This window comes from Oryctolagus cuniculus, chromosome 15, assembly GCF_051225735.1.
Source record: "Oryctolagus cuniculus isolate XC-2025 breed Fujian yellow rabbit chromosome 15, ASM5122573v1, whole genome shotgun sequence".
NCBI lineage: Eukaryota > Metazoa > Chordata > Mammalia > Lagomorpha > Leporidae > Oryctolagus > Oryctolagus cuniculus.
Window position 1 is genome coordinate 10,639,687 of NC_142881.1, and position 27,973 is coordinate 10,667,659.

Genomic DNA, 27,973 nt, shown 5'->3' on the forward strand with positions numbered 1-27,973 from the left:
ATATGGACACAAGTAATTCCTTCCCATAGAAGGTCATAGATAAAGACAGACATATTTAAAGCTGAATGTTCCTGAAAAATATGGAAAATCAATTATAAAGAGAGTAAACAAACCACCCTGATTTATCAGGCTATCCTGCCACTAGCAAAATGTATTACAAAGCCCCAGTCCTGAATTTTTCCTTTAATGACTTTTTCTGTATTTTACTCCAAAACACATTACTTCTTCCCTGTACAAAACAAAACAAAAAAACCATCACTTGCTGCATTTAGATAAATATGTGAGTCTAAAATTGAATTCTTTCTGTGCCTTCTATAAGATAAACATTCAAGGGATTTAATCTGGGAGAGGAGCCAAAAGTCCAACTCTAATTTATTATTTCTAAATTATATATAAGCCACCCCATAAAGCCTTTAATAATAATGTTGGTTGAGCTGCCACTGGAACACATCACTGTTTTCAGCTGCAGACATTACCAAAGCAGATTTTCTCATTTCCCAAATTCCATTAAGATTTATTTCCACCAACTTCCCACATGGTCACATCACCCCCCCCCTCTTTCCTCACCATGACAAAATCTAACAAATGACTTGCACTTTAAACTAAAATATCGATGATAATATGAAGGGTAATATTAAAGAGTGAAAAATGTAAAAAAAAAAAAAACTGTTAAAAGGTAGTGAAAGCTTTACACCAAATTCAAATGAAGTCATTTTTAACTAGAACAGTTTTTAGGCTCTGGCGCTGTGGCACAGAGGGTTAGTCCTCCGCCTGCAGTGCCGGCATCCCATATGGGCACCGGTTCTAGTCCCGGCTGCTCCTCTTCCTACCCAGCTCTCTGCCATGGCCTGGGAAAGCAGAGGAAGATGGCCCAAGCACTTGGGAAACCCAGAAGAAGCTCCTGGCTCTTGGCTTTGGATTGGCTCAGTTCCAGCTGTTGTAACCATTTAAGGAGTGAACCAGCAGATAGAAGACATTTCTCTCTCTCTCTCTCTCTCTCCCTCTCACTGTCTGTAACTCTGCCTCTCAAATAAATATAGAATCTTTTAAAAAAAAGTTTTCAAAATTCAGGCTTCACATTTCAAAGAGGCAAGGTGAGTCTTAGGAATTTGCATTTTTTTTTTTTTTTTGACAGGCAGAGTGGACAGTGAGAGAGAGAGACAGAGAGAAAGGTCTTCCTTTGCCGTTGGTTCACCCTCCATGGCCGCCGCGGCCGGCGCGCTGTGGCTGGCGCACTGTGCTGATCCGATGGCAGGAGCCAGGAGCCAGGTGCTTCTCCTGGTCTCCCATGGGGTGCAGGGCCCAAGCACCTGGGCCATCCTCCACTGCACTCCCTGGCCACAGCAGAGGGCTGGCCTGGAAGAGGAGCAACCGGGACAGAATCAGGCGCCCCGACCGGGACTAGAACCTGGTGTGCCGGCGCCGCTAGGCGGAGGATTAGCCTAGTGAGCTGCGGCGCCGGCCCATTTTCTTTATTTTTTTAAGATTTGTTTGAGAGGCAGAGTTACAGACTGAGAGAGGGAGAGAAACAGAGAGAGGTCTTCCATTTGCTGATTCACTCCCCAGATGGCTGCAACAGCTGGAGCTGCACCGATCTGCAGCAGGGAGCCAGATGCCTCTTCCAGGTCTCCCACGTGGGTGCAGGGGTCCAAGCACCTGGGCCATCCTCCACTGTTTTCCCTAGGCCATAGCAGAGAGCTGGATCGGAAGTGGAGCAGCCGGGACTCATATGGGTGCCCAAAAGGGATGCTGGTACAGCAGGCAGAAGCTTAGCCACAGCGCTGGCTCCAACTAATTAGCATTTCTTGCTCCCTGCAGTTATTTGTAATGTTTTTCTCTGCAGATGTTACTCCTGAGAAACCGGACTTAATTCCTCCTTTCTCTCCTTGGCTCGCAGACTCAACTGCACTTTCTAGAACAAGTGCTGTCTCCGGTCTGCTGGCTTTCTTCCTCCAGCTGCCCTGGCCTTAACTAAAAGGGTTCCTTCCCGGACGCCAGGTAAGACTTCCCGGTTGCTGTGCCTTGGAGGCTGATGGTCTACAAAGGCCTGGCCTGCAGGGCAGTGCTGTTGGGAAGCGGGGGACCCTTGAAGAGAGGTAGGGGTCCCTGAGAGGGTAGTTCTTGTGTGACCTCTTGACTTCTCCCGACAAGTTTGTTGTAAAAATCTGGTTTGGGCCCAGCCACTTTGTGTGTTACTTGTTCAACTACTTGTTTCCGCTCAAGATCCTGCCTCTGCAGTCTGTGGCAATGTGACACAGCAGAGGGTTAAGCCAATGTCAGTGCCATGCCTTTGAACCTCTGAAACTGTGAGCTAAACGAGAAAATACAAGTTTGTCTTTATCAAGTTGGCTGCCTCTGACGCTTCACTATAGGGATCAAAGCTCTGAGGGCGTCAAAGCTGCCCCTTGGGAGAATGTTGCAATTCTCAATTTACAAGTATACACTGAGTTAAATGCTGTATTTCTTTAGGTCTTACTATAATTAAGGCGCAATTCTAAACCCACTAAATACTGTCACTCGCTGGCTCATTGAAACTACTTATGGGGTCTGATAGGACACCGCCATCCCACATGAGGTACTTGGGTTTGATTCCTGGCTCCAGCTCCTAACTCCGGCTTCCTGTGAATGTAGATCCCAGGAAGTGGCTCACGTAAGTGGGTTCCCACCACCCACACGTGAGATCTGGACTGTGTTACTGCCTCCAGCTTTGGCTCCGCTGCTATTGCAGGGATTTGGGGAGTGAACAAGTGGATGGGAACACTCTCTCTCCCCGCCTGTCAAGCAAATGTTTTTAAAAAGTTGCAAAATAAACACTGGAGCTGGCATTATGGCACAGTGGGTAAGCCACTGCCTGCAATGCCAGCATCCCATTTGAGCACTGATTTGAGTCCTGATAGCTCCATTCTCAATCCAGTTCCCTGCTGCTGTTCCTGGAAAAGCAGCAGACGATGGCCCAAATGCTTGGGCCTCCACCATCCACATGGGAGTCCCAGATGGAATTCCAGCTCCTGCCTTCAGCCTGGCCCAGCCCCAGCCATTGTAGTCATTCAGGGAGTGAGCCAGCAGATAGAACCTCCCTCTCTCTCTCTCTCTCTCCCTGCCTTTCAAATAAATAAATCTTAAAAAATAAATAAGTGCTTATGGATCATTAACTATACATTTATTCATTCAGCCTATTCATAGAACAACTACTTTGCACCATGCATCTTGCTAAGTTTGTAAAATCATGGTCCTCACCTTCATGGATCTTCCAGGCTAGCAGGGAAGGCAGGCAATCAAATAACTGCACAAATGAATGAAAAACTGGTCATCAAGTGGGATCAGTGTGTCCCCACTATAAGCCGAGACCTCTGTGAGTCCATCACCTCTCAGGGTAACAGTCAAAGAATCACAATCCAACAAACAAATATATATTTCTTTTGATTTTCCCAAAGAAACCTTTTATTTAATGAATACAAATTTCATAATTACAACTTTAGGAATACAGTGGCTCTTCCCACCATACCCATCCTCCAGCCTCCCCTCCCAGCCCACCTCCTCCTCCCTCTCCCATTCCCTGTCCCATTCTCCATTAAGATTCACTTTCGATTAACTTTATACACAGAAGACCCACTCTATACTAAAGATTTCAACAATTTGCACACACCAAAAAAACTGTTTGATGTTTTACAGTTAATTCTCACAGTATAACTCATTGAGGACAGAGGTCCTCATGGGAAGTAAGTGCACAGTGACTCCTGTTGTTAACTTAACAATTAACACTTATATATGACATCAGTGATCACCCGAGGCTCTTGACATGAGCTGCCACAGCTACAGAAGCCTTTTGAATCTACAGACTCCGTCAGTATTTAGACAAGGTCATAAGCAAAGTGGAAGTTCTCTCCTCCCTTCAGAAAAAAGTACATCCTTCTTTGATGGCCCCTTCTTTCCACTGGGGTCTCACTCACAGAGATCTAGAAGTAATCTCAGTAGAGCACAGATCTTGGTCAAGGTCATGACAAACAAGCCTAAGAAACTGTCAGATGGACAGGAGACTGGGGAGAAGGAAACCTAAACGCAACATGTGCCCCGGATTGAATCCTGGGGCAGAAAGATTTTTTTTTTTAATTTCTTCAAAAGGCAGAGTTACAGAGAGAGGGGGAGAAGAGATCGTCCATCCACTGGTTTTCTCCCCAAATAGCCATAATGGCCAGAGCTGGGCCAGGTCAAAGTCAGGAGCTTGGATCTCCATCCTTGTCTCCCACATGGGTGCAGGGGCCCAAGCACTTGAGCCATCTTCTGGTGCTTTCACAGGTATATTAGACGGGAACTAGATCGGAACTGGAACAGTCGGGAATTGAACCAGCACTCACATAGGATGCTGGTGTCACAATCGGCTTCTTAACCCACTTCACCACAATGTTGGCCCCAAGCTCAGCTGTTCCCATGATTCTTAGGTGATTTCCTCTATACTCTAGAAACTTTTTCTTTTTATTATTATTTTTTATTTTTTTGACAGGCAGAGTGGACAGTGAGAGAGAGACAGAGAGAAAGGTCTTCCTTTGCCGTTGGTTCACCCCCCAATGGCCGCCACAGCCAGCGCTCTGCGGCCAGCGCACCGCACTGATCCGATGGCAGGAGCCAGGTGCTTCTCCTGGTCTCCCATGGCTGCAGGCCCAAGCACTTGGGCCATCCTCCACTGCACTCCCTGGCCACAGCAGAGAGCTGGCCTGGAAGAGGGGCAACCGGGACAGAATCCGGCGCCCCGACCGGGACTAGAACCCGGTGTGCCGGTGCCGCAAGGCAGAGGATTAGCCTAGTGAGCCGCGGCGCCGGCCGAAACTAACTTTTTCAACTACACAATCTGTAAGGGTACCTTACCAGTCATCACATACTCACATCTCTGACGATAGTGTGTGCCTCCCACAGCAATGTCAAAAAAGTATCTTTAATGCATTCAAAACAATGTTTTCCACTTTTTTTAGGATCTTGTTAACAGTCTTCCCCAGCCCACGATCACAAAAAATAATCTGCCTTTTCTTGGATTAACAACGCGCTTTTGTCTTTAAATCCACTAGGAGTTCACTCTGAGACCTGAGAGGAAGACCCTGCTTCCCGTTCTCCAGAGACTGGCTGTTTCAGGACACTCTGCACCAAATATCCCAGCCTGTCCCCATCTCCGTAAACCACCACCTGCCATGGATGGAGGGTCTGTCCCAGGATGCCCTTCTGTTCCCCTGGGCCTGTTTTATGCCTGGCTTCGTAACAAATGCCTCCTTTCTTTGCTCCTTTTCCCCAAAATTGCCTTAGCCATTCATGAGGCTTTATTCGTCCATATGATTTGTAGAATTTGTTTATGAAGTCCTCTTAGAAATGGCCCTGGAATCTTAACTGAAGTTGCAATGAATTTATAAACTAATTATGGGAGAAACAATGCTGTTGTGTTTTATCCCATCCATAACCCTGCATTTATTTATGTCTTATTTTATATCCCTTAATAGGGTTTCAAATCTTTCTTCATAAAGTTCTCAGGACTTTTTAGTTATGCTAATTCCTTGAAAATTTATAGGTGTGTGAGGTTTGGGATTTTGCCATTTTAATTGGCATCTCACTTTCTTTTTACTTTATAATGAATCATTTCTAGAATAGGGAGTGCTATTAATGTTTCTAGCTCCAAACCTTGCTGAACCTTTCATTCTTACTGGTTCTAGTGCTTTCCTCTCCTGTTTATTATATAAATTCTCATTCCATCTGAAAATAAGGACAATTTGTCTCAGTTATGAATTAGTTATTATTTAGGTTCAGCTGCATGTAAGTGAGAGCCAAGTGGCTTAAGGAAGATGGAAACTGATTTCTCTGATATAGAAGTTGGGGCAGCACTGTGGCACAGCAGGTAAAGCCACCGCCTGCAGTGCTGGCATCCCATATGGGCGCGGCTTCAAGTCCCGGCTGCTCCACTTCCAATCCAGCTTCCTGCAATGGCCTGGGAAAGCCAACGATGGCCCAAGTCCGTGGGCCCCTGCACCCACCTGGGAGACCAGGAAGAAGCTTCTGGCTTCGGATTGGCTCAGCTCTGGCTGTTGTGTCCATTTGGGGAGTAAACCAGCAAATGGTGTTGTGGGGTGCAAGGATTAAATCACAGCGAGACTTTTGAAGTCAAATTAGGAGTCTTTATTAGCCAGCTGGTGACTGCCCTCTCAGAGCAAGTCCAGAGAAGACAGCCCCAAGTTGCAGTGGTGGGACTTTGTAAAGGCAGAACCTGCTTTTTATCAGACATTTGATTATGCGTGTGAGCAGGCATACGGAAGTGAGAAGCAATTAGCTAATTAGCCAGGTTTTTTTGTAACTTTTTTTTTTTACAGGCAGAATGGACAGTGAGAGAGAGAAAGAGAAAGGTCTTCCTTTGCCATTGGTTCACCCTCCAGCAGCTGGTGCACTGCGCTGAACCGAAGCCAGGAACCAGGTGCTTCTCCTGGTCTCCCATGGGGTGCAGGGCCCAAGCACTTGGGCCATCTTCCACTGCACTCCAGAGCCACAGCAGAGAGCTGGCCTGAAAGAGGGGCAACCAGGACAGAATCTGGCGCCCTGACCAGGGCTAGAACCCGGTATGCCGGCGCCGCAAGGCGGAGGATTAGCCTATTGAGCCGCGGCGCCGGCCTTTTTGTAACCTTGACGACACCTGTGCTATCCTGTGTCCGCACCAGGAGGAGAGAGGGGAAACCACAGTCTAGCGGCCTTGGCCAATATCAAGCAAGCAGAGGTACAGAAGCTAGAAATGGGCCAGTTACAAACTCACATTTAAGTTTATGAAGAACAAGACTTGTTTTAAAACAACCAAGCAAAATAACCTATTGAACATTGAGTCCCTTGACACAATGGAAGACCTCTCTCTCTCTCTCTCTCTGCCTCTGTAACTCTGCCTTTCAAATAAAATAAATCTTTAAAAAAAATAATTCAGGATGATATCGGAATATGGTTCCCTAAAAATCCCCCAAAAGTCCCACCTGGGGTACCATGTGATATTGGAATATGGGGCGCCATGTGATATCACCACGTGCTTATTAATAAATTCCCAATATCAATAAGCCTGCGTGGGTTCTTGCCTAACAGTCAGAGAAGAATTCTGAATACCGGCATAAATGAACGAGACAGCATGGTACATTTTAAACTTCTATTCGGTGAGAGAAGTGCATAGGAGAGTGAGGGTCCTATCCAAAAGAGAGGTAAATCTGGATTCATGCCAAGCAGGAGCCAGCCCCGTGGAGGAGCATCCAGGCCAGGACTCGTGAGGCGGTGGCCCGAAGGCCGTGTGCCCTGGAGGCGCAAGAGCAGCAAGCCCCGCACTGGCAAAAGCCCAAAAAGCCAAAAGTAGAGCAGAGCCCACCATGTCCCAGGCTTTTAATGCACTTCCAAAGGGGAGTGGTTAATGAGCCTGATTGGCCGGTGAGCACACAGGCGCGGCCAGGTAGGGACACTGAGGTCACACAGTGGCGTGGTGAAGGCGTGGTCTCCGGCTCACAGACCTGATCAATTTTATTCTATATGCCTGCCTACAACAAGGATGCAGAGGGTTCAGACCTGGGGACCCAGGCCAGTCCAGCAGCCGCGGGTGTGCCCCGCCTCACTTCCAGGCTGCTGCTCCCGGCATCAGAACAAGACGAACTCTCCAGAAGTTGTGTCCACAGCACCCACTTACCATCCACCCGCCAAAAGCCAGGCTTTAGATTCCCAAAAATCCCCTGGTTCACTTCACTACTTCCTTTTTTTTTTTTTTTTTTTGGACAGGCAGAGTGGACAGTGAGAGAGAGAGACAGAGAGAAAGAAAGGTCTTCCATTGCCGTTGGTTCACCCTCCAATGGCCGTCGCGGCCGGTGCACCACGCTGATCTGATGGCAGGAGCCAGGTACTTATCCTGGTCTCCCATGGGGTGCAGGGCCCAAGCACTTGGACCATCCTCCACTGCACTCCCTGGCCACAGCAGAGAGCTGGCCTGGAAGAGGGGCAACCGGGACAGAATCTGGCACCCTGACCAGGACTAGAACCTGGTGTGCCGGCGCCGCAAGGCAGAGGATTAGCTTAGTGAGCCCCGGCGCCGGCCTCCCTGACTTCTGTGTTTACCATTTCTCTTTTCCTTTTTCAAATTTCTAATTTTTTTTTACTTATTTCCATTTTATCTGAAAAGCAGAGAGACAAGAGATCTCCTGTCTGTTGGCTCACTTCCCAAATGCCCACAATAACCAGGACTGTGCCAGGCCAAAGCCAGGAGCCGGAACTCAGACTGGATCTCCCATGTGGGTGCAAGGACCCAAATGCTTGGGCCATCGCCTGCGGCCTCCCAGCATGCGCGTGAGCAGGAAACCAGAGCTGGGGGCACAGCAGGGACTGGAACCCAGGCACTCTGTGAGGCAGGAGGTCAGAAACTGGGCCTACGTGCGCGGGTGAGAAGGGCCTGAGGCCCAGCATGCTGCACTCCAAAGTCCTGCCCTGACCCTGACAACCTCCCAGGTGGTCCCAGCCCTTCCCCCTCCCCACAAAGCTCCCAGGAGAATTCTCCTCGGGACCAAAGGGGTTACCTGATAACATGGGGCAATAAAACCTTCTCAGATGCCCCCCTACTCTGCCCAGGGGTAGCAGCAAATCTGGGGAGGAATTTGCTGATTTTCACCCAACAAACCCTCCCGCCAGGACTCCCCATCCTTTGTCCTGGAGGAGAGGGGGAGGTGGGTAAGCAGACTCCCGTAAAAACCTAGAGTCCAACCTGACTGCCCGCTCAGCCCTCTGCCTCCATGCTGAGCCGCCCACCTGGGCTGCCCAGGTGTACTCTCTCCACTCAACCATGTAACCTCGCTCTCCCCAGTCCCTGCGACTGGGCGCGCTCTCTCTCTGTTCCTTCCGTCCTGATGGATGTCTTGTCCCCAAAAAAGCCTTATCAATCTGCTCTCAGTCTCACGCCTAAATTCTTTCTTGCGTGAAGACAAGAACTCCACGGTTTCCACAGCCTTTCCTCTGGTGACAATCCTAGTATGAGATGCAAGTACTCCAGTCGGCAACCTTTGTACCAAACGCCCTCCTTTTTTTCCTAGTTTCTGGAATTCAAACCCAAACTCCTTTATTTTTGATCCTTCCTGTTTCTAGTTATAGTCAGAAGTGTAACTTTTCGTGGAGTTCTGGTTCCGTGGTCTAAATATTACCAGTCCTACCTCATCGCCAGTCTAAGAATCCCAGGATCTCTCCTGGGCGGGGAGCTCACCGTTTGGCTCCACTGATCTCTGACTCCTGGTGCTTCCCAACCCCTATGTGATCCCCTCCCCTTGAGTGAGAGCTGGTCCTAGAGACTCACTTCTAGACCACGCCAAGGGTGATGCTATGTCACGTCCAACGCCAATGTTCGTCAGCTCGTGCTGTGCGGAGCTGGCCTCCAATGATGGAGACATCCACAGAACAAGGAATTGAGGCAGCGTCTGGCCAACAGCCTGCGAGTACCTGCATCCTGCCTACAAGCACAGGCACGGGCGTGGAAAAATACCCATCCTGGGGCCAGCGCTGTGGCATAGCAGGTGGGGCCACTGCCTGCAGTGCCAGCATCCCATCTGGGCACTGGCTGGTTTGAGACCCAGGTGCTCCACTTCTGATCCACTCTGCTGTGGGCTGGGCGGGAAGTGGAAGATGGCCCAAGTGCTTGGGCCCCTGCACCTGCACAGGGGAAGGGGAGGAGGCTCCTGGCTTCGGTTCAGCCCAGCTCTGGCCATTGCAGCCATTTATTTAGGGGGTGAACCAGCTGATGGAAGATCTCTCTCTCTCTCTGCCTCTCTGTGATTCTACCTATCAAATAAATAAATGAACAAAATCTTTAAAAAAGAAAAAGAAAAATACCATCTTCTGCTGAGCCTTGGGTGACTACAGCCTCAGCTGGCACCTGTGACCCGAGCCGGAGCTCACAGCTAAGCCGCACCTGAATTCCCGACCCGCTGAATGGTGTTTCATTTTATAATACTAACTTCTGAGATAATTTGTTAACAGAGTCGCAGGCCCCCCTGTCTTCTCTAACCTGGGAATTAATCCTGGTGTGTTAAGTTTCCGATCACACGGTCACACGGGACTTGTCTCCAGCCTGCTGTAGCGTTCTCTGACTGCTGAAACAAAGTACACAAGCCGGGGCTGTGAAACCACCTGGGTTTGTTTCTGTACTGTGCCCCACGTCCGAAGTCGACGCCCGCCTCCCTGGGCTGCAGTCCGCGGAGCTGTGTTCCCTGTGGAGGCTCCCGGGTAGGACCCTTTTCCTCACTCAGTCGGGGGAATTCTGCCCCCTGCCATCCTAGAACTGAGACTGATCCCTGTTTCCTTGCTATGTGCCAACTAAGGACCACCCCCAGTTTCCAGAGGCCACCGGCAGCCCACGGCTCACGGTCCCGGTCCCCTTCCTCCATCTTCAAGACTCGCTAGCAGGGCTGGGCGTTTGGCCCCGCGCTGAAGTTACCGCTTGAGTCGCCTGCAGACCATGTTGGAGCGCCTGGGTTCAAGTAGGGCTCCTCTGCTTCCAATCTGGCTCCCTGCTAACGGGCACCCTGGGGGGGCAGCAAGTGATAGCTTGGGTCCCTGCCACCCACGTGGGAGACCCACATCGTGTTCCTGACTCCTGGTCCAGTTCTGACGGTTGCCGGCATCTGGAGAGTGAATCAATAGATGGGATCTAGCTCTCTGTCCCTTCTAAATAAGATGAAGATAAATGAATTAAAAAAAAAAAAAAAAATAATAATAATAAAAGACGACTCACCAGCAGGTCAGCACTTTCTCACGTCTCACCTCTCTGACCACCCTCCCACAGCCACATCTTCTGCCTACCGCTGGGCAGGGCTCTGTCCTTTGAAGGACACACGTGATTAGATCGGGCACACCTGGACGTCTGGGCTACTCTCTCCACGCAAGGGTGGGCTCCACTTCCGCCACAGCTGCAGTCACTTTGACCACACACAGAGGTAAATCTGGATTCACACCAAGTAGGCGCCAGCACAGGCACAGGTGCACAGGTTCTGGGGTGTCAGTAGGGCTGTCTCGCCTTCTGAGGTTGATTTATAGCTGTATTAGGTTTCTATTTCTACACATGGTTTATGTGAAGTCATCTCTTTCAAACCCACTGAGGCGTCCTTTAAAGCGGTGCCTGGTTTTGTTCTGCGTGTGCCCTAAAGAACCTGTGCTGAGATTTTTTTAAAGAAGGTATCCTATGTTTCTGAAATGAAAAGTTTTCTCTGCTAGTCTAAGTAAGCACATTGTTAAAGTCTTCTCTATCCTTGGTTTTTCTGCTGATTTATTAGCTTCTGAGTATGTGTTAAAATCTCCAACTGCAGTTCTTGGTTTATAGATCTCTGAAGGCCGTTACAAGATACTTGATGTGTATCCAGGGTGTAATGTTGGGGCATATGTCTGTGATTACTGTACGTTCTTCCTATTGTTCCTTTCATCAGCACGAAACACTTTGCCTTGTCTTTGGTTATATGTTGTTGTTTTGCCATAAATATATTTTGTCTGAAACTAAGCTACTTGGGACTGCTGTCACATTTGCCTGGCATAGCTCTTTTTTTTTTAATTAGTCTATATAGATATATACATATCATTTCATTAAAAAATAATTATCTTTAAATTAAAAAAATTTTGAAAGAGATTTTCCATCTGCTGGTTCATTCTCCAAGTGCCCATAACAGCTGGGACTGGGCCAGGCCAAAGCCAGGAGCCAAGAATTCCACCTGAGTCTCCACATGGGTGGCAGGACCCAGCCACTGGAGCTATTACCTGCTGCCCCTAAGAAGCACATTAGCAGGAAGCGGGAGTCAGAAGCCAAGCTGGGACTCAGGCCAAGCGTGATGATGTGGGATGCGGGTGTCCCAAGTGGCACCTTTGCTGCTGCTAGACCAAACACCTGCCCCGTCCTCTGTTTCAAGCGTGACGTGGTGGACAGTATACTCCTGGAGCTCAGGATGCACTCACATGGCCTACCAGAGTCAGGCTTGCTCTGCCAGCTCCCTGTGCCCTGGCGGGCGATGTCTCCCTGGTATGGAGGAGTCTCAGCCGCACCTGCTTCTCCAGGGGAGGTGGGGTGGGGCGACAGAGAACCTCCACCTAGGCCTCCCTTCCGACAAGCAAATCCTGCCTGGGGATCCTCTAGGGAGAGCAGCCATAGGGGCTTCTTGCTTATTCATGAGCTGCTGTAGGTTGTAAACATTCAGGCAAGCAAAGGTTGGCTGTTGAGCTGGGGACCACCTCCCAGGGGTGCTGCTGGCAGGGCTATGTAAAGGAGACAGAGCCAGCCCCGAGAAGGCTCACTCCTGGTCCGTCTAGGCTTTGGCTTCCTCCCCTGCCGAGCTCCAAAGAGCTGGGGATCAGTTGCCAGTGACATCTGGAGCACCAACACCTTCCCCTACCTCCTCTCTGCCTTCTGCGAGGTTGGGATCAGAAGTTATTGGCTCCCTTGATCAAAAAAAAAAGAATCCCTAAGAGGCTGCACCAGAGATTTGTTTTCCTTATAGGAAATTGTGCAACTGTTCATTGTCTATACATCAGCTGAATTTAGATTTTGAGCCTCGTCCGTGGTCAAGCTGGTGGGAAAATGTAAGCTCTTCCTGTCTTTCTTTGCAGTAGGTGATAAATTCACATGGCCCAGAAACAAAAAATACACATAAAATGTGATACCGTGAAATCTCCCTCTCGCCCTAGCCACAACCACTGATACCGATTTCTTTATTCATCATTCCAGAGTTTAATTATACAAAGACACACATGAGTGGCCGGGTCCCGGCTCACTAGGCTAATCCTCCGCCTTGCGGCGCCAGCACACGGGGTTCTAGTCCCGGTCGGGGCGCCGGATTCTGTCCCGGTTGCCCCTCTTCCAGGCCAGCTCTCTGCTGTGGCCTGGAAAGGCAGTGGAGGATGGTCCAAGTGCTTGGGCCCTGCACCCCATGGGAGACCAGGATAAGTACCTGGCTCCTGCCATCAGATCAGCGCGGAGCGCCGGCCGCAGTGCGCCGGCCGTGGCGGCCATTGGAGGGTGAACCAACGGCAAAGGAAGACCTTTCTCTCTGTCTCTCTCACTGTCCACTCTGCCTGTCAAAAAATTAAAAAAAAAGACACACTTGAGCAGGCTTCAGTGCCTGCACACACACACACACATTCTTATCCCCACTTTCCACAAAGAACACATCTTATACAATCTACTCAGCATTTTCCCTTTGCTATTTTACTCTAAACGTTTCATAGATCTTTCTCAACAGAGCTTGATCATGGTCTCTTCTAGGACGCCACAGCACAAGAGACTGCAATTTATACAACCGTCTCCCTTTGATAGACACAGAGATTCTTCTCAATCTTCTGCCAGGATGAGCCAAGCTGCCCTGAATAATGTAGCGAGTTTACGCGATGGGGAGAGATGTGAAAACCAGCCCCGGCATTCCATCACGCCAGTGTTTCCCAGCCCATTTCTTTGCCTCTCTCTGCTGCTGTTTCTTCCACTGCGTTTTTTCTTTTCCTGGAAGTCGAATGTTGATGCTTTATTGCAGTGTGCACATTGTTCAGGGTCATTTCAGAGTTTGGAATTACACAATAAAATAGAAAAATGTACATTCGTACAAGTCCTGCAAGTTAACAATAACAAGAAATCTCCCATTCATCCTATGCCTCCTGCAAGCCCGAGTGCTGAGAGAGCAGGCCAAGGGGCTTTGCAGGCCCCTCACACAGCTACACAACCAGACACAGACAGCACCTTTGCGTCCCAGCCACCTAGGGGGCAGGGGTGTGCAGTCAGACCCTCATCCCAGAGCTGCTGAAAACACGGAGAGGACACAGGGACCTTATTCCTCAGTGCTGTACAGCTTTCCAAACCCCGCTGGCGTATGTACCCAAAGAACTGCAAGCAAGGACTGCCAGCGAGACTGTGCCCCCATATTCGTAAGTGGATGACTCAGGGTAGCCGAGGCGCGAAAGCAACCCCGTGTCCACTGACCAATGAATGCATAAGCAAACTGTGGTGTGCACACATGGTGGAAGGTGATTCAGCCTTAGAGAGGGAACTCTGCACCTGCTGCAGCAGGAATCCACCTTGAAGACGTGATGCAGGGGCAGAATAGGGGGGAGGACAAGCCCATCACAGGAGGGCAAATGCTGGGCGACCCCCGCTGCAGGCTGATGATAGCAGGCGGAAAGTAGAATGGTGGCTGCCAGTGGCTGGGACAACGGGGAAGGGGGAGCTACTGCCTAGTGTGTATAGGGTTTCGGTTTTGCACGATGAAATGAGTTCTGGAGACGGATGGTGGTGACAGCTGTACAATGATTATCAAGTGGTTAATACCATTAAATTGTATACTTGGGCCAGCACTGTGACACAGGTTAATCCTCTGCCTGTGGTGCCAGCATCCTATATGGGCGCCGGTTCTAGTCCCAGCTGCTCCTCTTTTGATCCAGCTCTCTGCTATGGCCTGGGAAAGCAGTAGAAGAGGGCTCAAGTCCTTGGGCCCCCGCACCCACATGGGAGATCCGGAAGAAGCTCCTGGCTCCTGCCTTGGACTGGTGTAGCTCCAGCCGTTGCGGCCATCTGGGGAGTGAACCTGCGGATGGAAGACTCTTTCTCTTTCTCTCTCTTTCTCTCTCTCTCTCTGTCGAATGAATAAGTAACATCTTTTTTAAAAAAATGTATATTTAGGTTAAGATGGTAATTTGCATAATTATGTGTATTTTTTTTAAGTCTAATGAGCTGAGGGACTGGCATTTGGCCTACTGGTTTAGCCATTGAGACACCTGCACCCAGTACCTGGGTCCGAGAGTCCCAGCTCCACTCCCAATTCCAGCCTCCTGCTAATACACACCTGGGAGGCAGCAGGTGATGGCTCAAACGGTTGGGGCCCTGCACCCCGCTAGGAGATCCAGACGGGTTCCTGGCTCCTGACTCCACTGGCAGAGATCTGGGAAGAGAACCGGTAGACGGGAGCCCTGGCTGTCTCTCTGCCTCTCAAAACAAGCATTAGCAGCCCCTTCGCTGCTGTCAGTCTTTCTGCACAAGCAGCTGTAAACAAAGCCTTTTCTGATCAAAATCGTTTTTCTCCCTGGGCCATTTTTCAACAGTGAAGACAGCTCTGGGAAAGTCTAGGAAAGATCGTGTCCTGGGGCTGATATTAGAAAGAATGCAAAGCCAGCACCCCCCAGCGCCTGGCTTCTTACCTAAGCCCACTGGATCCTTACAGCTCCGTGCGTCAACAGGATCTACATCTTACACCTGAAAAAACCAGTGTTCAACAAGGCCAAGAAAAACAGCTGAAATCTCAATTAGCACTAACGATGGGGAGCAGTCAGGTGGATGGGCATGAGGCAAGTGGGAAATAATCCACACTTTCCTGGGACCAAAACTGTCCCCTTGCAAACTGTTTGGGGAAGAGCCCCGTTCACGACAATAAGGCCAACCACACTGGCGAATGGGCTGCCAAAGCCTTCAGAGAAAACTATAACTCTGGGAGGGATTCGGACCACAGAGATCAAGACCGAGAGAGAGAGAGAGAGAAAGGGAGAGAGAAAACTCACTTCATCTAAAAGTGAGGTTAAGAAAACTGTCCAGGGGTTCTCTGGCAAACCTGAACCACAGGAAGCCAAAGTGGCATCCAAGGAAGACAGGAATTGGCAGTGGCCTTGGCAGTACAGGGCTGGGCCTCCCTCACCCGAGTGCTCAAGGCAGAAGGCCAGTAACAATCAGCCAACACTGTGCGTGCCCACTGTGTGCCCACAGACACACTTGGTTCACATTTTTCTTTCACCCTCACAACTCCTCTAGGAAGTTGAAGAATTTCATGATAGAAGAAATTGGCCAGGGGCCAGCACTGTGGTGCAGTGGGTTAATGTCCTGGCCTTAAGTGCCAGCATCCCATATGGGCGCCAGTTCGAGACCCAGCTGCTCCAATTCTGATCCAGCTCTCTGCTATGGCCCAAGTGCTTGGACCCCTGCACCTGCATGGGAGACCCGGAAGAAGCTCCTGGCTCCTGGCTTCAGATCGGCGCAGCTCCACCCATTGTGGCCAATTGTGGAGTGAACCAGCGGACGGAAGACCTCTCTCTCTCTCTCTGCCTCTCCTTTTCTGTGTAACTCTTTCAAATAAATCTCTTTTTTTATTTATTTATTAAGGCAGAGAGAGAGGGAGAGAGGATGAGAGGGAGAGAGGAAGAAAGGGGTAGAGAGAGGGAGAGATGGGGAGGGGGGAGAGGGAGAAAGGAGAGAGGAGGGGGAGGTGGAGGGAGGAGAAGGGGGAGGGGGGAGGGGAGAGAGAGAGTGAGGTCTTCCATCTGCTGGTTTATTCCCCAGGTGGCTGGCCCACGGATCCCTATCGTCTGCGTGGCATCCTTCCCCAGGGATCACGTTCTGGTTGTGAGACGGCATCCTACCTGGCTCCATCTCATCCCGACTGGCAGGCAGGGTCCGCTCCTCGCTAACAGACCAGGCCTGACGCCTCGGCTCCTTGCCTTGTCCTTTCTGTCCCACTCCACACGTGCAACACCTGCGGAATGGCTGGAGGCTCGACCTCCCTCGCCTGGCGAGACGAGGGCATGAAACCCGATTAGGGGCTGCGGAGGCTTTCCTGGGAGGTGAGGAGCAGGCCTCGGGGAGAGTCAGGAACCAAGCTTCCCTCCATGCGGGACTCATCCCGTTCATGGAGAGGCACAACGCATGCTCTCATTTGCAAAGGGGTCCAAATGCTTTGTAAAGCTTGCAAACCACTAAACCGGGTGGTCTCCCAGGGTCTCTGCCAACTACAGTTTTGATTTTTAAATTTCACTTATTCAACACGTACTTGGAAAATGCCTTACTGTGTGGTAAGAGCCTGGCCCAGGCACGGGGTGATAACAGTGAACAATACCGTTCATCAGGACCGACTGTCCTCAGGGGACCTGTGCTGACACTGAAGAGAGATGTAGACCTGTGTCTACGCACAGTCACCCGAAGAATCCAGCTCCTGATTCCACAAGTTCTAAACTGAAGCAGCAAGATTCCAGGCCCAGAGCAAGGGTCTGGCCTAGTAATGAAGACGCTAAGATGCCTGCATACAACACAGGACTGCCTGAGTTCAAAGCCCGGCTCCAACTCCTGACTCCAGCTTCCTGCTAAAGCAGACCTGGGGAGTGGCAGGGACGGCTCAGGGGCCCTGCCATCTGTGTGTGAGCCCTGGAATGTGCTCCAGCTCACAGCTTCAGCTCCGGAACCAGGGGCACTGCAGGTACCGGGGAGTGAACCAGCAGGTGGGTGCTCGATCTCTCTCTCAAGAGAAAAATTAGAAAATAAAAAGATTCCAAGTGTCCCTCTCCTTGCCAACTACTCAGATGACAGATGGAATGACACAAACAAAACCAGCTGTAAGATGAAAAAAATCAAATAGGAGTTTATTAAAATATACACAGATAACCCTCATTTTTTTTCTTATTTCACCAGTTTAGGGAAGTTAGGTAAAAATTAAGTGAAAAGCAGTAGTCCTGGGGTAGAGATATGAAGGCTGGAAAGGAGCAGAGGAAACTATTCCTGTCCAGGCTGGCCACCGAGCCGTCTGGAAGCACTGAATGCTGCATCCTGACGGAGACTGAGGCAGCTGAAAGAGATATCTCTCACACACTCTCACACTCACACACACACACACACACACACACACACACACACGTGCTGTCTGGGGTCAACTGCTCCCCTACAGCTTTCCTGTTCTACTCCTATTACCAGGCACCAATGCTGATGTCACATATTAACTAACTAACTGGTACTCACAACAGAAATGGAATGGACGTTAAAGTCATAGAAATACTTTCAAGGAAGGTAAGAGAAATACAGAAATTTGCTGTTTTAAAAAATGCATTGATGTTACTGCTTTATTCACACTAATTAGAATTTATACACAAAAAATGTGTATTGTGTCACTTTCTAAAAATTCCATGTTCCATGAGAACTATGTAAACAATGTAAAATGTTTCTACTTTATCACAAAAGAAGAAAAATCAGCATTCCCATGTAGTATTAGGAAAACATCTAGATAATCTCAATGTACAGAGAAACAAAAGTGAAACAGTACAGAGCAGTCTTCTCGGGAAGTAGACTTGCAGCCTGGAAGAAATACATTTCATACTTTCCAACACTTTGGTATAACTGGAATCAACACAGAACAAAAAACCCTAAAAGCTCCACTTTGGTTCTCACACCAATTGGAACTTTGGCAACGCAGCGATACCCAGCTGCCTCAGAAGACAACACAGAAAGCTCTCATTTGCTTCCCTCCCTGCTGGAGCAGAGCATGCTGGGAGAGCAGGGCGCACCAGCTCGCTCACAAGGAGGCTCTCAGCAGCGTCCAGCCCACCTGGGCACAAGTGATCTTGGTTACTTCTCTTAACAAGTAAGGCAGCTCAGAGCCACAATTCACACTTCAAGTAGAACATAAATTTCCTAAAAATCCTATCACTGTAGTTTCTCAAGAAGTCCATAGTTGAATAAAAAGAAAATACTACATTAATAAAAAGAAAAATGCAAGTTTAATAGCCCACAATGGTTTAAGGGACAGAAGTAACCGTTTGCATGCTACAAGGTTTTCTTCATTGTTATCACACATCTTTCACAACTAAACTGGTCTGAGAAATTCTCACTGAGTCACTGTTATAATTACACTTTCTCATCTACGCTGTCCAAGTGTGGCACTCATTTGCTTCTGTCCGTTGGCTGCATATCTTCTTCCCAATGGATTCTCCCTCTGAGCACTTGTTGAAGTCACTTTTCTGGCACCATCGCAGGAGCAGACTGGGAACATCCTCGCAGGGTCTCCCAGCGATGCACCTCACTCCGGACCTTCTGTGAAGACAGTCTTGGAAAGAAAAACAAGACCCCTCAGTGAGTGCTGCACGTCTGCAGTAGTAATAAACTTGCTGTGTTCCTCCCTCCAGTAAGACAACACACCACCAAGCCCCCAAACTGCCGGTGGAGATGTGGGCAGCGGCACCGGTTCCCAGGCAGGCCTGGCACGCGGCAGAAGGGCCCCGGCGGTGCACAGAAAGGTTCACTAGGCGCTCAGAAAGGTTCACTAGCATGACTGTCTTCGGAGCAAAGCAAGGACACAAAATGAACAGCAACTGCAGAGTCAACGCTCCATCAGGTTACTTTGAGGCACTTAAAGAACAATCTGGGGATGGTACTGTGGCACAGCGAGTTAAGCTGCCGCCTGCAAAGCCAGCATCCCACAGGGGCCCTGTCTGGGTCCAGGACACTCCACTTCCAATCTAGCTTCCGCCTAAGCTGGAAAAGCAACAGAAGACAGCCCCAGTAATTAGACTCCTGTCAGTCATGTGGGAGACCCAGAGAGCATTCCTGGCTCCCGGCTTCAATCTGGCCCAGCCCTGGCTCTTGCAGCCATTTGAGGAGTGAACCAGATGGAAGATTCTCTCTCTCTCTCTCTCTCTCTCTCTCTCTCTCTCTCTCTCTCTCAGATCTCTTTCTCTCTGTCACTCTGCCTTTCAAAGAAACAAATAAATCTTTTTTAAAAAATATTTATTTATTTGAGCAGCACAATTGCAGGCACAAAGAGAGAGGTCTTCCATCCTCTGGTTCACTCCCCAAATGGCTGCAATGGCTGCAGCTGAGACAGGAGCCAGGAGTTTCTTCCAGGTCTCCCATGTGGCTGCAGGGGCTCAGGGTCTTGGGCCATCCGCAGGGAGCTAGACAGGAAGTAGAGAAGACAAGACTCAAACTGGCTCCTATATGGTATGCCAGCATTGCAGGTGGAGGCTTAACCTACTATGCCACAGAACCAGCCCCACAAATAAATCTTTAAAAAGAATTTTAACTAGGGGCCAGCGCTGTGGCGCAGCAGGTTAAAGCCCTGTCCTGAAGCACCAGCATCCCATATGGGCGCCGATTCGAGTCCCGGCTGCTCCTCTTCTGATCCAGCTCTCTGCCATGGCCTGGGAAAGCAGTAGAAAGAAGATGGCCCGAGTCCTTGGGCCCCTGTATCCGCATGGGAGACCCAAAAGAAGCTCCTGGCTCCTGGCTTCAGATCAGGGCAGTTCCAGCCTTGCGGCCATTTAGGAAGTGAACCAGTGGAAGGAAGACCTTTCTCTCTGTCTCTCTGTCTGTAACTCTCTCAAATAAATAAATTAAAAAAGGGGCTGGCACCATGGCTCATTTGGTTAATCCTCTGCCTGTGGCGCCAGCATCCCATATGGGCACCAGGTTCTAGTCCCAGTTGCTCCTCTTCCAGTCCAGCTCTCTGCTGAGACCCGGGAAGGCAGTGGAGGATGGCCCAAGTGCTTGGGCCCCTGCAACCCCCATGGGAGACCAGGAAGAAGCACCTGGCTCCTGGCTTCGGATCGGCGTAGTTCCGGCTGTGGCAGCCATTTATGGGGTGAACCAGCGGAAGGAAGACCTTTCTCTCTGTCTCTCTCCCTCACTGTCTAACTCGATCTGCCAAAAAAAAAAAAAAAAAAAAAAAAAAGGCTGGATCGAATCAGAGGCCAGACTCTTGACTTCAAATCAGTGAAATATACAAAGAAGTAACAGAAGACAGCAAAAAGCCTAGAAAACAGGTATCAGGCATATGATAAAAACATCAAACCAGTGACAAAGCATGCATTATGCACAAGATAGCACAGGTACAAAGATTAAATACTTCAGAAAAAAACCAAATCCTTCTCATACCATATTCTTCTAAACTAAAAATTCAAATAAAAAACATGTACAAACCAAAAGAGAGGCCAGTGTTGTGGTGTAGCAGGTAAAGCCACACCTGAGACACCCATCCCATATGGGCACTAGTTCTTGTCCTGGCTGCTCCACTTCTGATCTTGCTCCCTGCCAATGGCCTGGGGGAGCAGCCGCAAATGACCCAAGTGTTTGGGCTCCTGCCACCCACAAGGGAAACCTGGATGAAGTTCACGGCTTTGGCCTGGCTCAGCCCTGGCTATTGTGGCCACTTTGGGGAATGAACCAGTAGATGGAAGATCTCTGTCTTTCCTTCTAACTTTTTCAAATAAATAAATCTTTAAAAATAAATAAATAAAAATAAAAAGAACTAAAAATAAATAGAAACACTTAAATAAAGACTAGATTAGGGCCAGCGCTGCGGCTCAATAGGCTAATCCTCCACCTAGCAGCGCCGGCACACCGGGTTCTAGTCCCGGTCGGGGCGCCGGATTCTGTACCGGTTGCCCCTCTTCCAGGCCAGCTCTCTGCTGTGGCCCGGGAGGGCAGTGGAGGATGGCCCAGGTGCTTGGGCCCTGCACCCCATGGGAGACCAGGATAAGTACCTGGCTCCTGCCATCAGATCAGTGCGGTGCGCTGGCCGCAGCGCGCTTGCCGCGGCGGCCATTGGAGGGTGAACCAACGGCAAAAGGAAGACCTTTCTCTCTGTCTCTCTCACTGTCCACTCTGCCTGTCAAAAAAAAAAAAAAAAAAAGACTAGATTACATATATTTTAAAAATTTATTTAAGGGAGAGGGACAGAGACAAGGAAAGAGAGACAGTCAGTCAGTCAGAGATCTCCCATCCAGAAGTTCACTCCCCCAAACACCTACAATTGCCTGGACTGGACCAGGTCAAGGCAGGGAGCTGAGAACTGAAGCCAGGTCTCTCACATGGGTGGCGGCAGGGACCCAACCACTCGAGCCAGCACCTGGCACCTCCCAGGGCACAGGTTAGCCAGAAGCTGGAATGAGGAGCAGGGTCGGAGCTTGAAGGCACTCCAATATGGGAGGAGGGTATCTTAACCGATGTCTTTATTTTTATTTTTTTTTATTTTTTATTTTTTTTGACAGGCAGAGTGGACAGTGAGAGAGAGAGAGAGAGAGAGAAAGGTCTTCCTTTTGCCGTTGGTTCACCCTCCGATGGCCGCCACGGCCAGCGCGCTGCAGCCAGCGCATCGCGCTAATCCGATGGCAGGAGCCAGGTGCTTTTCCTGGTCTCCCATGGGGTGCAGGGCCCAAACACTTAGGCCATCCTCCACTGCACTCCCTGGCTACAGCAGAGAGCTGGCCTGGAAGAGGGGCAACTGGGACAGAATCCGGCGCCCCAACCGGGACTAGAACCCAGTGTGCCACGCCACAAGGCAGAGGATTAGCCTATTGAGCCACGGTGCTGGCTTAACTGATGTCTTAATCACACAGCCAAATGCCTGACCCTTGTCTTTTTCCAGAGGAAAAACTTACATGTGTGCAAGTGGTGGCAGATGTCTGGATAATTTTTTTTTAAGATTTATTTATTTATTTGAAAGGCGGAGTTACAGAGAGGCAGAGGCAGAGAGAGGTCCTCCATCCACTGGTTCAGGCCCCAAACAGCAGCAACAGCTGGAGCTGGGCTGATCTGAAGCCAGGAGCTTCTTCCAGGTCTCCCACACAGGTGCAGGAGCCCAAGGACTTTGGCCATCTGGGTTTTTTTTTTTTTGGCAGCTGCCACACACAGGTTTATTTGTGAAGCCCCAGGCACAGCCCAGACACACAAAGCACAAAGGGAAAGCACAGGTGGCTAAGGGGTCCCAGGGCGGCTCCTGCCAGCACAGGAGCAAGTGGAGCAGCCAGGCTCATCTGGGATGCTGGCACTGCAGGCAGAGGATCTACCCGCCACGGGACACAGGGCTGGCCCCTCTAGAGGATTTAACAAAGCCTGCAAGGTTGGTTGCTCCTATGCAGGGAAACTGGGGACGCAGTATAGAAAGTTGATCCTTCTCTTTTGTCACTTTTAAAAGCAGTATCAAGTATATATATGATCCACTGAGAAAAACAAACAAAATTTATAAATACACATGGGCTGGCGTTGTGGCACAGTGGGCTAAGCCACTGCCTCAGCACTGGCTTCCCATGTAGAGCATTGGTTGGAGTCCTGGTTGCTCTGCTTCCGATCCAGCTCCCTGCTAACGTGTGCCTGGGAAGACAGCAGGAAATGGCCCAGGTGTCAGGACATCTGCCACACACATGGGAGACCTGGATGGAGTTCCGAGCTCCTAGCTTCAGCCTGGACCAGAACCAGCCGTTGCAACCATCTGAAGAGTGAACCAGGATCTGGAAGATACCTCTCTCTCCCTCTTCTTTCTCACTCACTCTGTAACCATACCTTTCAAATAAATTAGTAATTCACTCAATTTCTTTTTAAAGTATGAACACACACCTCTGCTCACACACATATCAGTTGTAAGCTTATACGGGAAAATAATACAATATATTCTTAAGTGGAAAAAAAAAGGCTGTAAAAGCTTAGAAGGATTAATTTCTAATATTTTTCTTGGTAAGGTTGTAGGTGATCTCTTTGTTTCAGTAACTCTGCCTTTCAAATTTAAAAAAGTAAAAATAGGCAGTTACAGAGAGACAGAGAGAGAGAGATCTTTCATCTGCTGGTTCACTTCCCAAATGGCTGCAACAGCCAGAGTTGGTCCAGGCTGAAGTCATGATCCTGCAGCTCCATCCAGGTCTCCCATATGGATGGCAGGGGCCGAAGCACTTGGGCCATCTTCCACTGCCTTCCCAGGTGCATCAGCAGGGAGCTGGATCAGAAGAGGAGCAACTAGGATTGGAACCAGCCAGCACCACAACACCAGCCCCCAGTGACCCATTCTTTTTTTTTTTTTTTTTGACAGGCAGAGAGGACAGGAGAGAGAGAGAAACAGAGAGAAAGGTCTTCCTTTGCCGTTGGTTCACCCTCCAATGGCCGCCGCGGCCGGCGCACTGCGGCCAGCGCACCGCACTGATCTGATGGCAGGAGCCAGGTACTTATCCTGGTCTCCCATGGGGTGCAGGGCCCAAGCACCTGGGCCATCCTCCACTGCACTCCCTGGCCACAGCAGAGAGCTGGCCTGGAAGAGGGGCAACCGGTACAGAATCCGGCTCCCCGACCGGTACTAGAACCCGGTGTGCTGGCACCGCAAGGCGGAGGATTAGCCTAGTGAGCCGTGGTGCCGTCCTCCCATTCTTAGCCCTCCTCTTCCTGCACCTCCCAGAAGTGTCTGACCTGGTTAAACAGCCTGCAGCAACCTGCCTCCACTCCCCGAGATCAAAGGTCCCCGGACTGCTGTCTACTTCACCGGCTCCTCCTGCCACCCAGTGAGCTCACCAGGTCTGGGGCTTCCAACGTATTCCAAGAATATGCCAGTGATTCTAAGTTATCTTAGTCCTGGGCTTCCCCGAGTTTCCAACAGCGTCATCAACTACTGACTCCCTCTCCCTCACCCCCCCTAAAACAGCTGCTCCGCCATCCACACTGCTGCTCGCGTCCAGGAGCCAAGCCTCACTCTTCACACCTCTCCCTCGCACCCTGCAACGGCTTCGGCAGTAAGTCAGGGACAGCTCTTCCTCCAGAACAGATCCCAGTTTGATCCTTGTTCCTCTACGGTTTACCCTGCACCCAGCACCCAAGCCAGCTAACTAGAAAGCGCCACGTGCCCAGCCTCCTCCTCAGTTTCCACGTCTTCCTGACCCCTGGAACCAGGCCCGCCTTCCACTCTGACCAGCCAGCTCCCGGCTCCCGGCTCCCTTCACACAGCCCTGCAGCGACACCGCCTGCACGTCTGGTCCCGTGGCTCAACCTCTGTAGCCGCTCTCCCTTCCGCTTAGACCATTCCGCCCTCACATCTGTGCATGTCCGCCTCCTTCCCACCCAACTCAGATTTCAACGGCAGTGTCAGCAGGGCGGCAGGGCCCTCCCTGGAGGCCACGCCAGTCACGTTCGACCACGTCTTGCTGCTTGATCTCCACAGAACCGTTCGATACTGGAAACTGACTGACCGACGTGGTGCGTACAGGCCTGCTGCTGCTCTCCTCCCCAGAGAAGATGAGCGTGCGGTCTAGCTCACCACTTAGCCCCAGCAAGAACACAGGTGCTTGGCACAGAGCATTTACTGACCAACCGAACGACTATTCTATAACTGAAAATCTGGACTGTGCTATCTTTTGACATTATACTCAAGTTTATCGTAACATAAGCATTCTTCAAAAAGCTCATGAAAAAATGGGATTAAAAATAAGTGTTTTAGTGCAAAAAAATTTGAGATCTAGGCATGGTTTTCTCACAATACCCATTTTCCATGAGCTGTTGGAAGTACCCCCATTTTCTAATATCAGAAATGGAGAGAACTGACAAGACAATAGATTCTGATTACCTGAAAAGGAGCTAAGTGTCCTGCAGGAGGCTGGCTAACAAAGGTGGGACGGGATAGAGCCGGACAATAGGGCAAACATGGCCGTCACAGCATGACAGAGAGCGGCAAGGAACGCTGTGCAAGCTGTCTGGCCGACTGGAAACACCAAGCTGCCCAACAATACACTGAATGAGGCCCCTTTGTTTGGAACACAAGCATGTTTGCTTGGATACGCACAGAAAATTTCTCTCCGGTCGCCCTACTGAAAGGCTGAGGGGATCACCACTTATTGTTTACCACTAGAAGCCAAAATGTGCTAGAACACTCTTACCTCGGCTACGGCGAGCTCAGCACTTCGCACCACACTCTGTCAAAGGCTTGATGGTTTCTAGTCCTTTAAACACACACTTTCCATTTTTTAAAATAAGGCGTAATCGAGTGAGGAAAACCAGGCAGGCACTGGCATCTCGGAGAGCTCGGGTAGGGAACATGGCCAGATGCTACCGCTCCTCTACGCCTTCCCGCCAGAGACCGAGAAAGCTGCCGACGCCGACTCTCGCTCCTTTACACAGACTGAGGGGGAAGGCATGGAGCACCAGACCTGGCCCAGTTATCGGGCACCAACGAGTGTCTGAACATGCGTCCGCTGCCCAGTGAAAAGGGATGGACACGACTGACGCTGCCTCCCCTCTCCTTATTCAGCCACTGAACCATGGGAGCAGTCCGGGCGCGGGGTGTCACCCTTCAACAGAGGAGCCAGCCCTTCCCGCTGCTTAAAGAAGAAACGTCAACCTCCCTTCATTTAAGGCACTGTGAACTGGGTTCTGTAACCTATGGCCAAACCTAACTGCACTCCTGGTAATCTTTTTTAAAAAGAAACTAAAAGCAAAACAAAACCTCAAATTCTATGCAGATTTAGAAAGATCAGAACAAGTCAGAAATGTATGCTGCCAACCAATTCCCTTCCTTCATGTCTTGGAAGTTTTAAAATATAAACAAAAAACTCCAAGAAATCAGAAAAGAACAAAAAAAAATCACAATAAACAATACCTCCATACAAAAGACCTCAGAATGGGGCCAGTGACATGGCACATGGGGTTAAGCCATCACCTGCAACACCAGCAGCCCACAGGAGCACTGGTTCGAGTCCCAGTTGCTCCACTTCTGATCCAGCTCCCTGTTAATGCTCCTGGGAAAGCAGTGGAAGAAGGCTCAAAGGCTTGGGCCCTGCCTCCCAGGTAGGAGACCCGGAGAGAGTACGCGGCTTCAGGCTTCAGCCTGGCCAGCCTGCACTGTTGCAGCCATTTGGGGAGTGAACCAGCGGATAGAAGATTCTCTCTCCCTACCTCTCCCCAACTCTGCCTTTCAAATAAATAAATTAAAAAAAAAAAAAAAAAAAAGACTCCAGAATACACACATTAAAAACTTCACACACAATGAACTCACACAGTAAAGTTGAAGGCAGGTCAATGCTGGGGCTGCTCTGGACTAACATTCATTGTTCGGTAAATTTCCTTGAGTAATAACAGGGCAGTATCTTCAGATTCCCTTTAAAACAAAAAGAAAGAAAACAAAACGCACGTGTATTTAACAGACAATCAGCAGAAATCAGTCTCTCCACACGCTGGTGGTGCAGGGGTGTGGGCAGGGAGCAACCACCGTTCTATTCGACTCTGCCTAAGAAGGGCAAACAGCAGTGCCCCAGTGAGCTGTCCTCAAAACTGAACGGACGCCAGTCAGTTCTGTTCTAAGTCTCCTTGATGACACCCCTATCACCCACTAAAGGACTGGAGTTGTGGCACAGAGGGTTAGGCAGTTCCTTTAGCACCAGCATCCCTCTTGGGCACTGGTTCACGTCTGGGCTGCTCCACTTCGGATCCGGCTCCCTGCTAATGCGCCTGGGAAAGCAGCGGAGGACGGCCCAAAGGCTCGGGCCTGTGCACCCACGTGGAAGACCCAGAAGAAGCTCCTGCAAGCCTTGGGCCTTGTGGCCATTTAGGGGAGTGGACAGGCAGATGGAAGATCTCTGTCTCTCCCTATCTCTGCCTTCCAAATAAATAAATCTTTAAAAAAGGGGAAAAAAATTAAAAAGGAATGGCTTTTTAAAGTCCTATGGTGAAAGGCATCCCTACAAAATCAGTGTCCAAATACCAAGGGTCTTTGGTCAAAGGCAGGTGACATACTGCCATCTTGTGGATGACGAAAGGAGCTCAAATTAATATTCCACAATAAATGCACTATCAGCAAAAGAATCTCAGTTCAACGGCAGTTTGTGCTGGCAGGTAAAGGCCACCACAATGTTATGTAGGTGAGGAACACTTACCAATAGCATAAGTGACTCTGAAGAGCGAAAAGATATTCATTAAAACTCTCTATTGGCTTTTCCTGAAGAACATAATCAATCCGGCGGCCTCCATTTAACATTCCAACTTTTCCTAAGTAGTCTTCATCCTTGGAAAAATCTGGACTTTCAACAATCTTTTCTGCTAGAATTTAAACCATTTCAATATCAAAGTCAATCACTTAATCATTATCCTTTGACTTTAGCTGACTTTCTGGGCTCAGTGTGAACACTGCTTGACACACGTAGTAACTGGGGAGCTACAGGCTCACTCCCCATTCCTCCAAAGAGCCAGGGGAAGAGGGCTGGTTACCCCTGAGAGGAGAAAAAGCCAACAGCTGGCAGAAGTTGTGAAGGGGTGAGAGAGCATTGCAGAAAGAAAGGAAATAGAGTTAGAATCTGAACAAGTCAAAAACATCACGGCACAATGACCAGATACTGCGTATGAAGCGTATAAGGATACAACTAAGCACCAGCACCAGGAAGGGAACTTCTCAGAGGAAGTGTCTGAAAGGCCTAGACACACGTGGCTCAACTCTGGCCT

At 49.7% G+C, this 27,973-nt stretch overlaps 1 protein-coding gene and 1 long non-coding RNA gene across 6 annotated transcripts in view; both read right to left on the reverse strand.

Annotated features, from left to right (window-relative positions):
* Positions 1 to 13,361: 13,361 nt before the first annotated feature.
* LOC149121905 (uncharacterized) lies at positions 13,362 to 16,530 on the reverse strand. 2 transcript variants are annotated; one of them, XR_016221918.1, is made up of 3 exons: positions 16,393 to 16,530; positions 15,184 to 15,238; positions 13,362 to 13,498 (listed from the first exon to the last, which is right to left on the reverse strand). It is a non-coding gene; the product is annotated as an uncharacterized LOC149121905 (long non-coding RNA). The 2 variants fall into 2 exon arrangements; XR_016221917.1 differs by lacking the exon at positions 13,362 to 13,498 and adding an exon at positions 14,863 to 14,927.
* An 829-nt stretch (positions 16,531 to 17,359) lies between these two features.
* SEC23IP (SEC23 interacting protein) overlaps positions 17,360 to 27,973 on the reverse strand; it is a 55,256-nt gene continuing 44,642 nt past the window's right edge. The window contains exons 17-20 of one of the 4 annotated variants that reach the window (XR_016221914.1): positions 27,412 to 27,574; positions 26,535 to 26,636; positions 20,320 to 20,431; positions 17,360 to 18,839 (exon numbers count right to left, since the gene is read on the reverse strand). Coding sequence is in view for 2 of the 4 variants with exons in the window: in XM_089314231.1 (XP_089170357.1) it covers positions 26,555 to 26,636; positions 27,412 to 27,574 (245 nt within the window). In the remaining 2 variants the exon portion in view is untranslated. Of the gene's footprint in view, positions 18,840 to 20,319; positions 20,432 to 26,534; positions 26,637 to 27,411; positions 27,768 to 27,973 lie in introns of all 4 variants that reach the window. The other 3 variants (XR_016221916.1, XM_008270608.5, XM_089314231.1) reach the window with 3 other exon arrangements.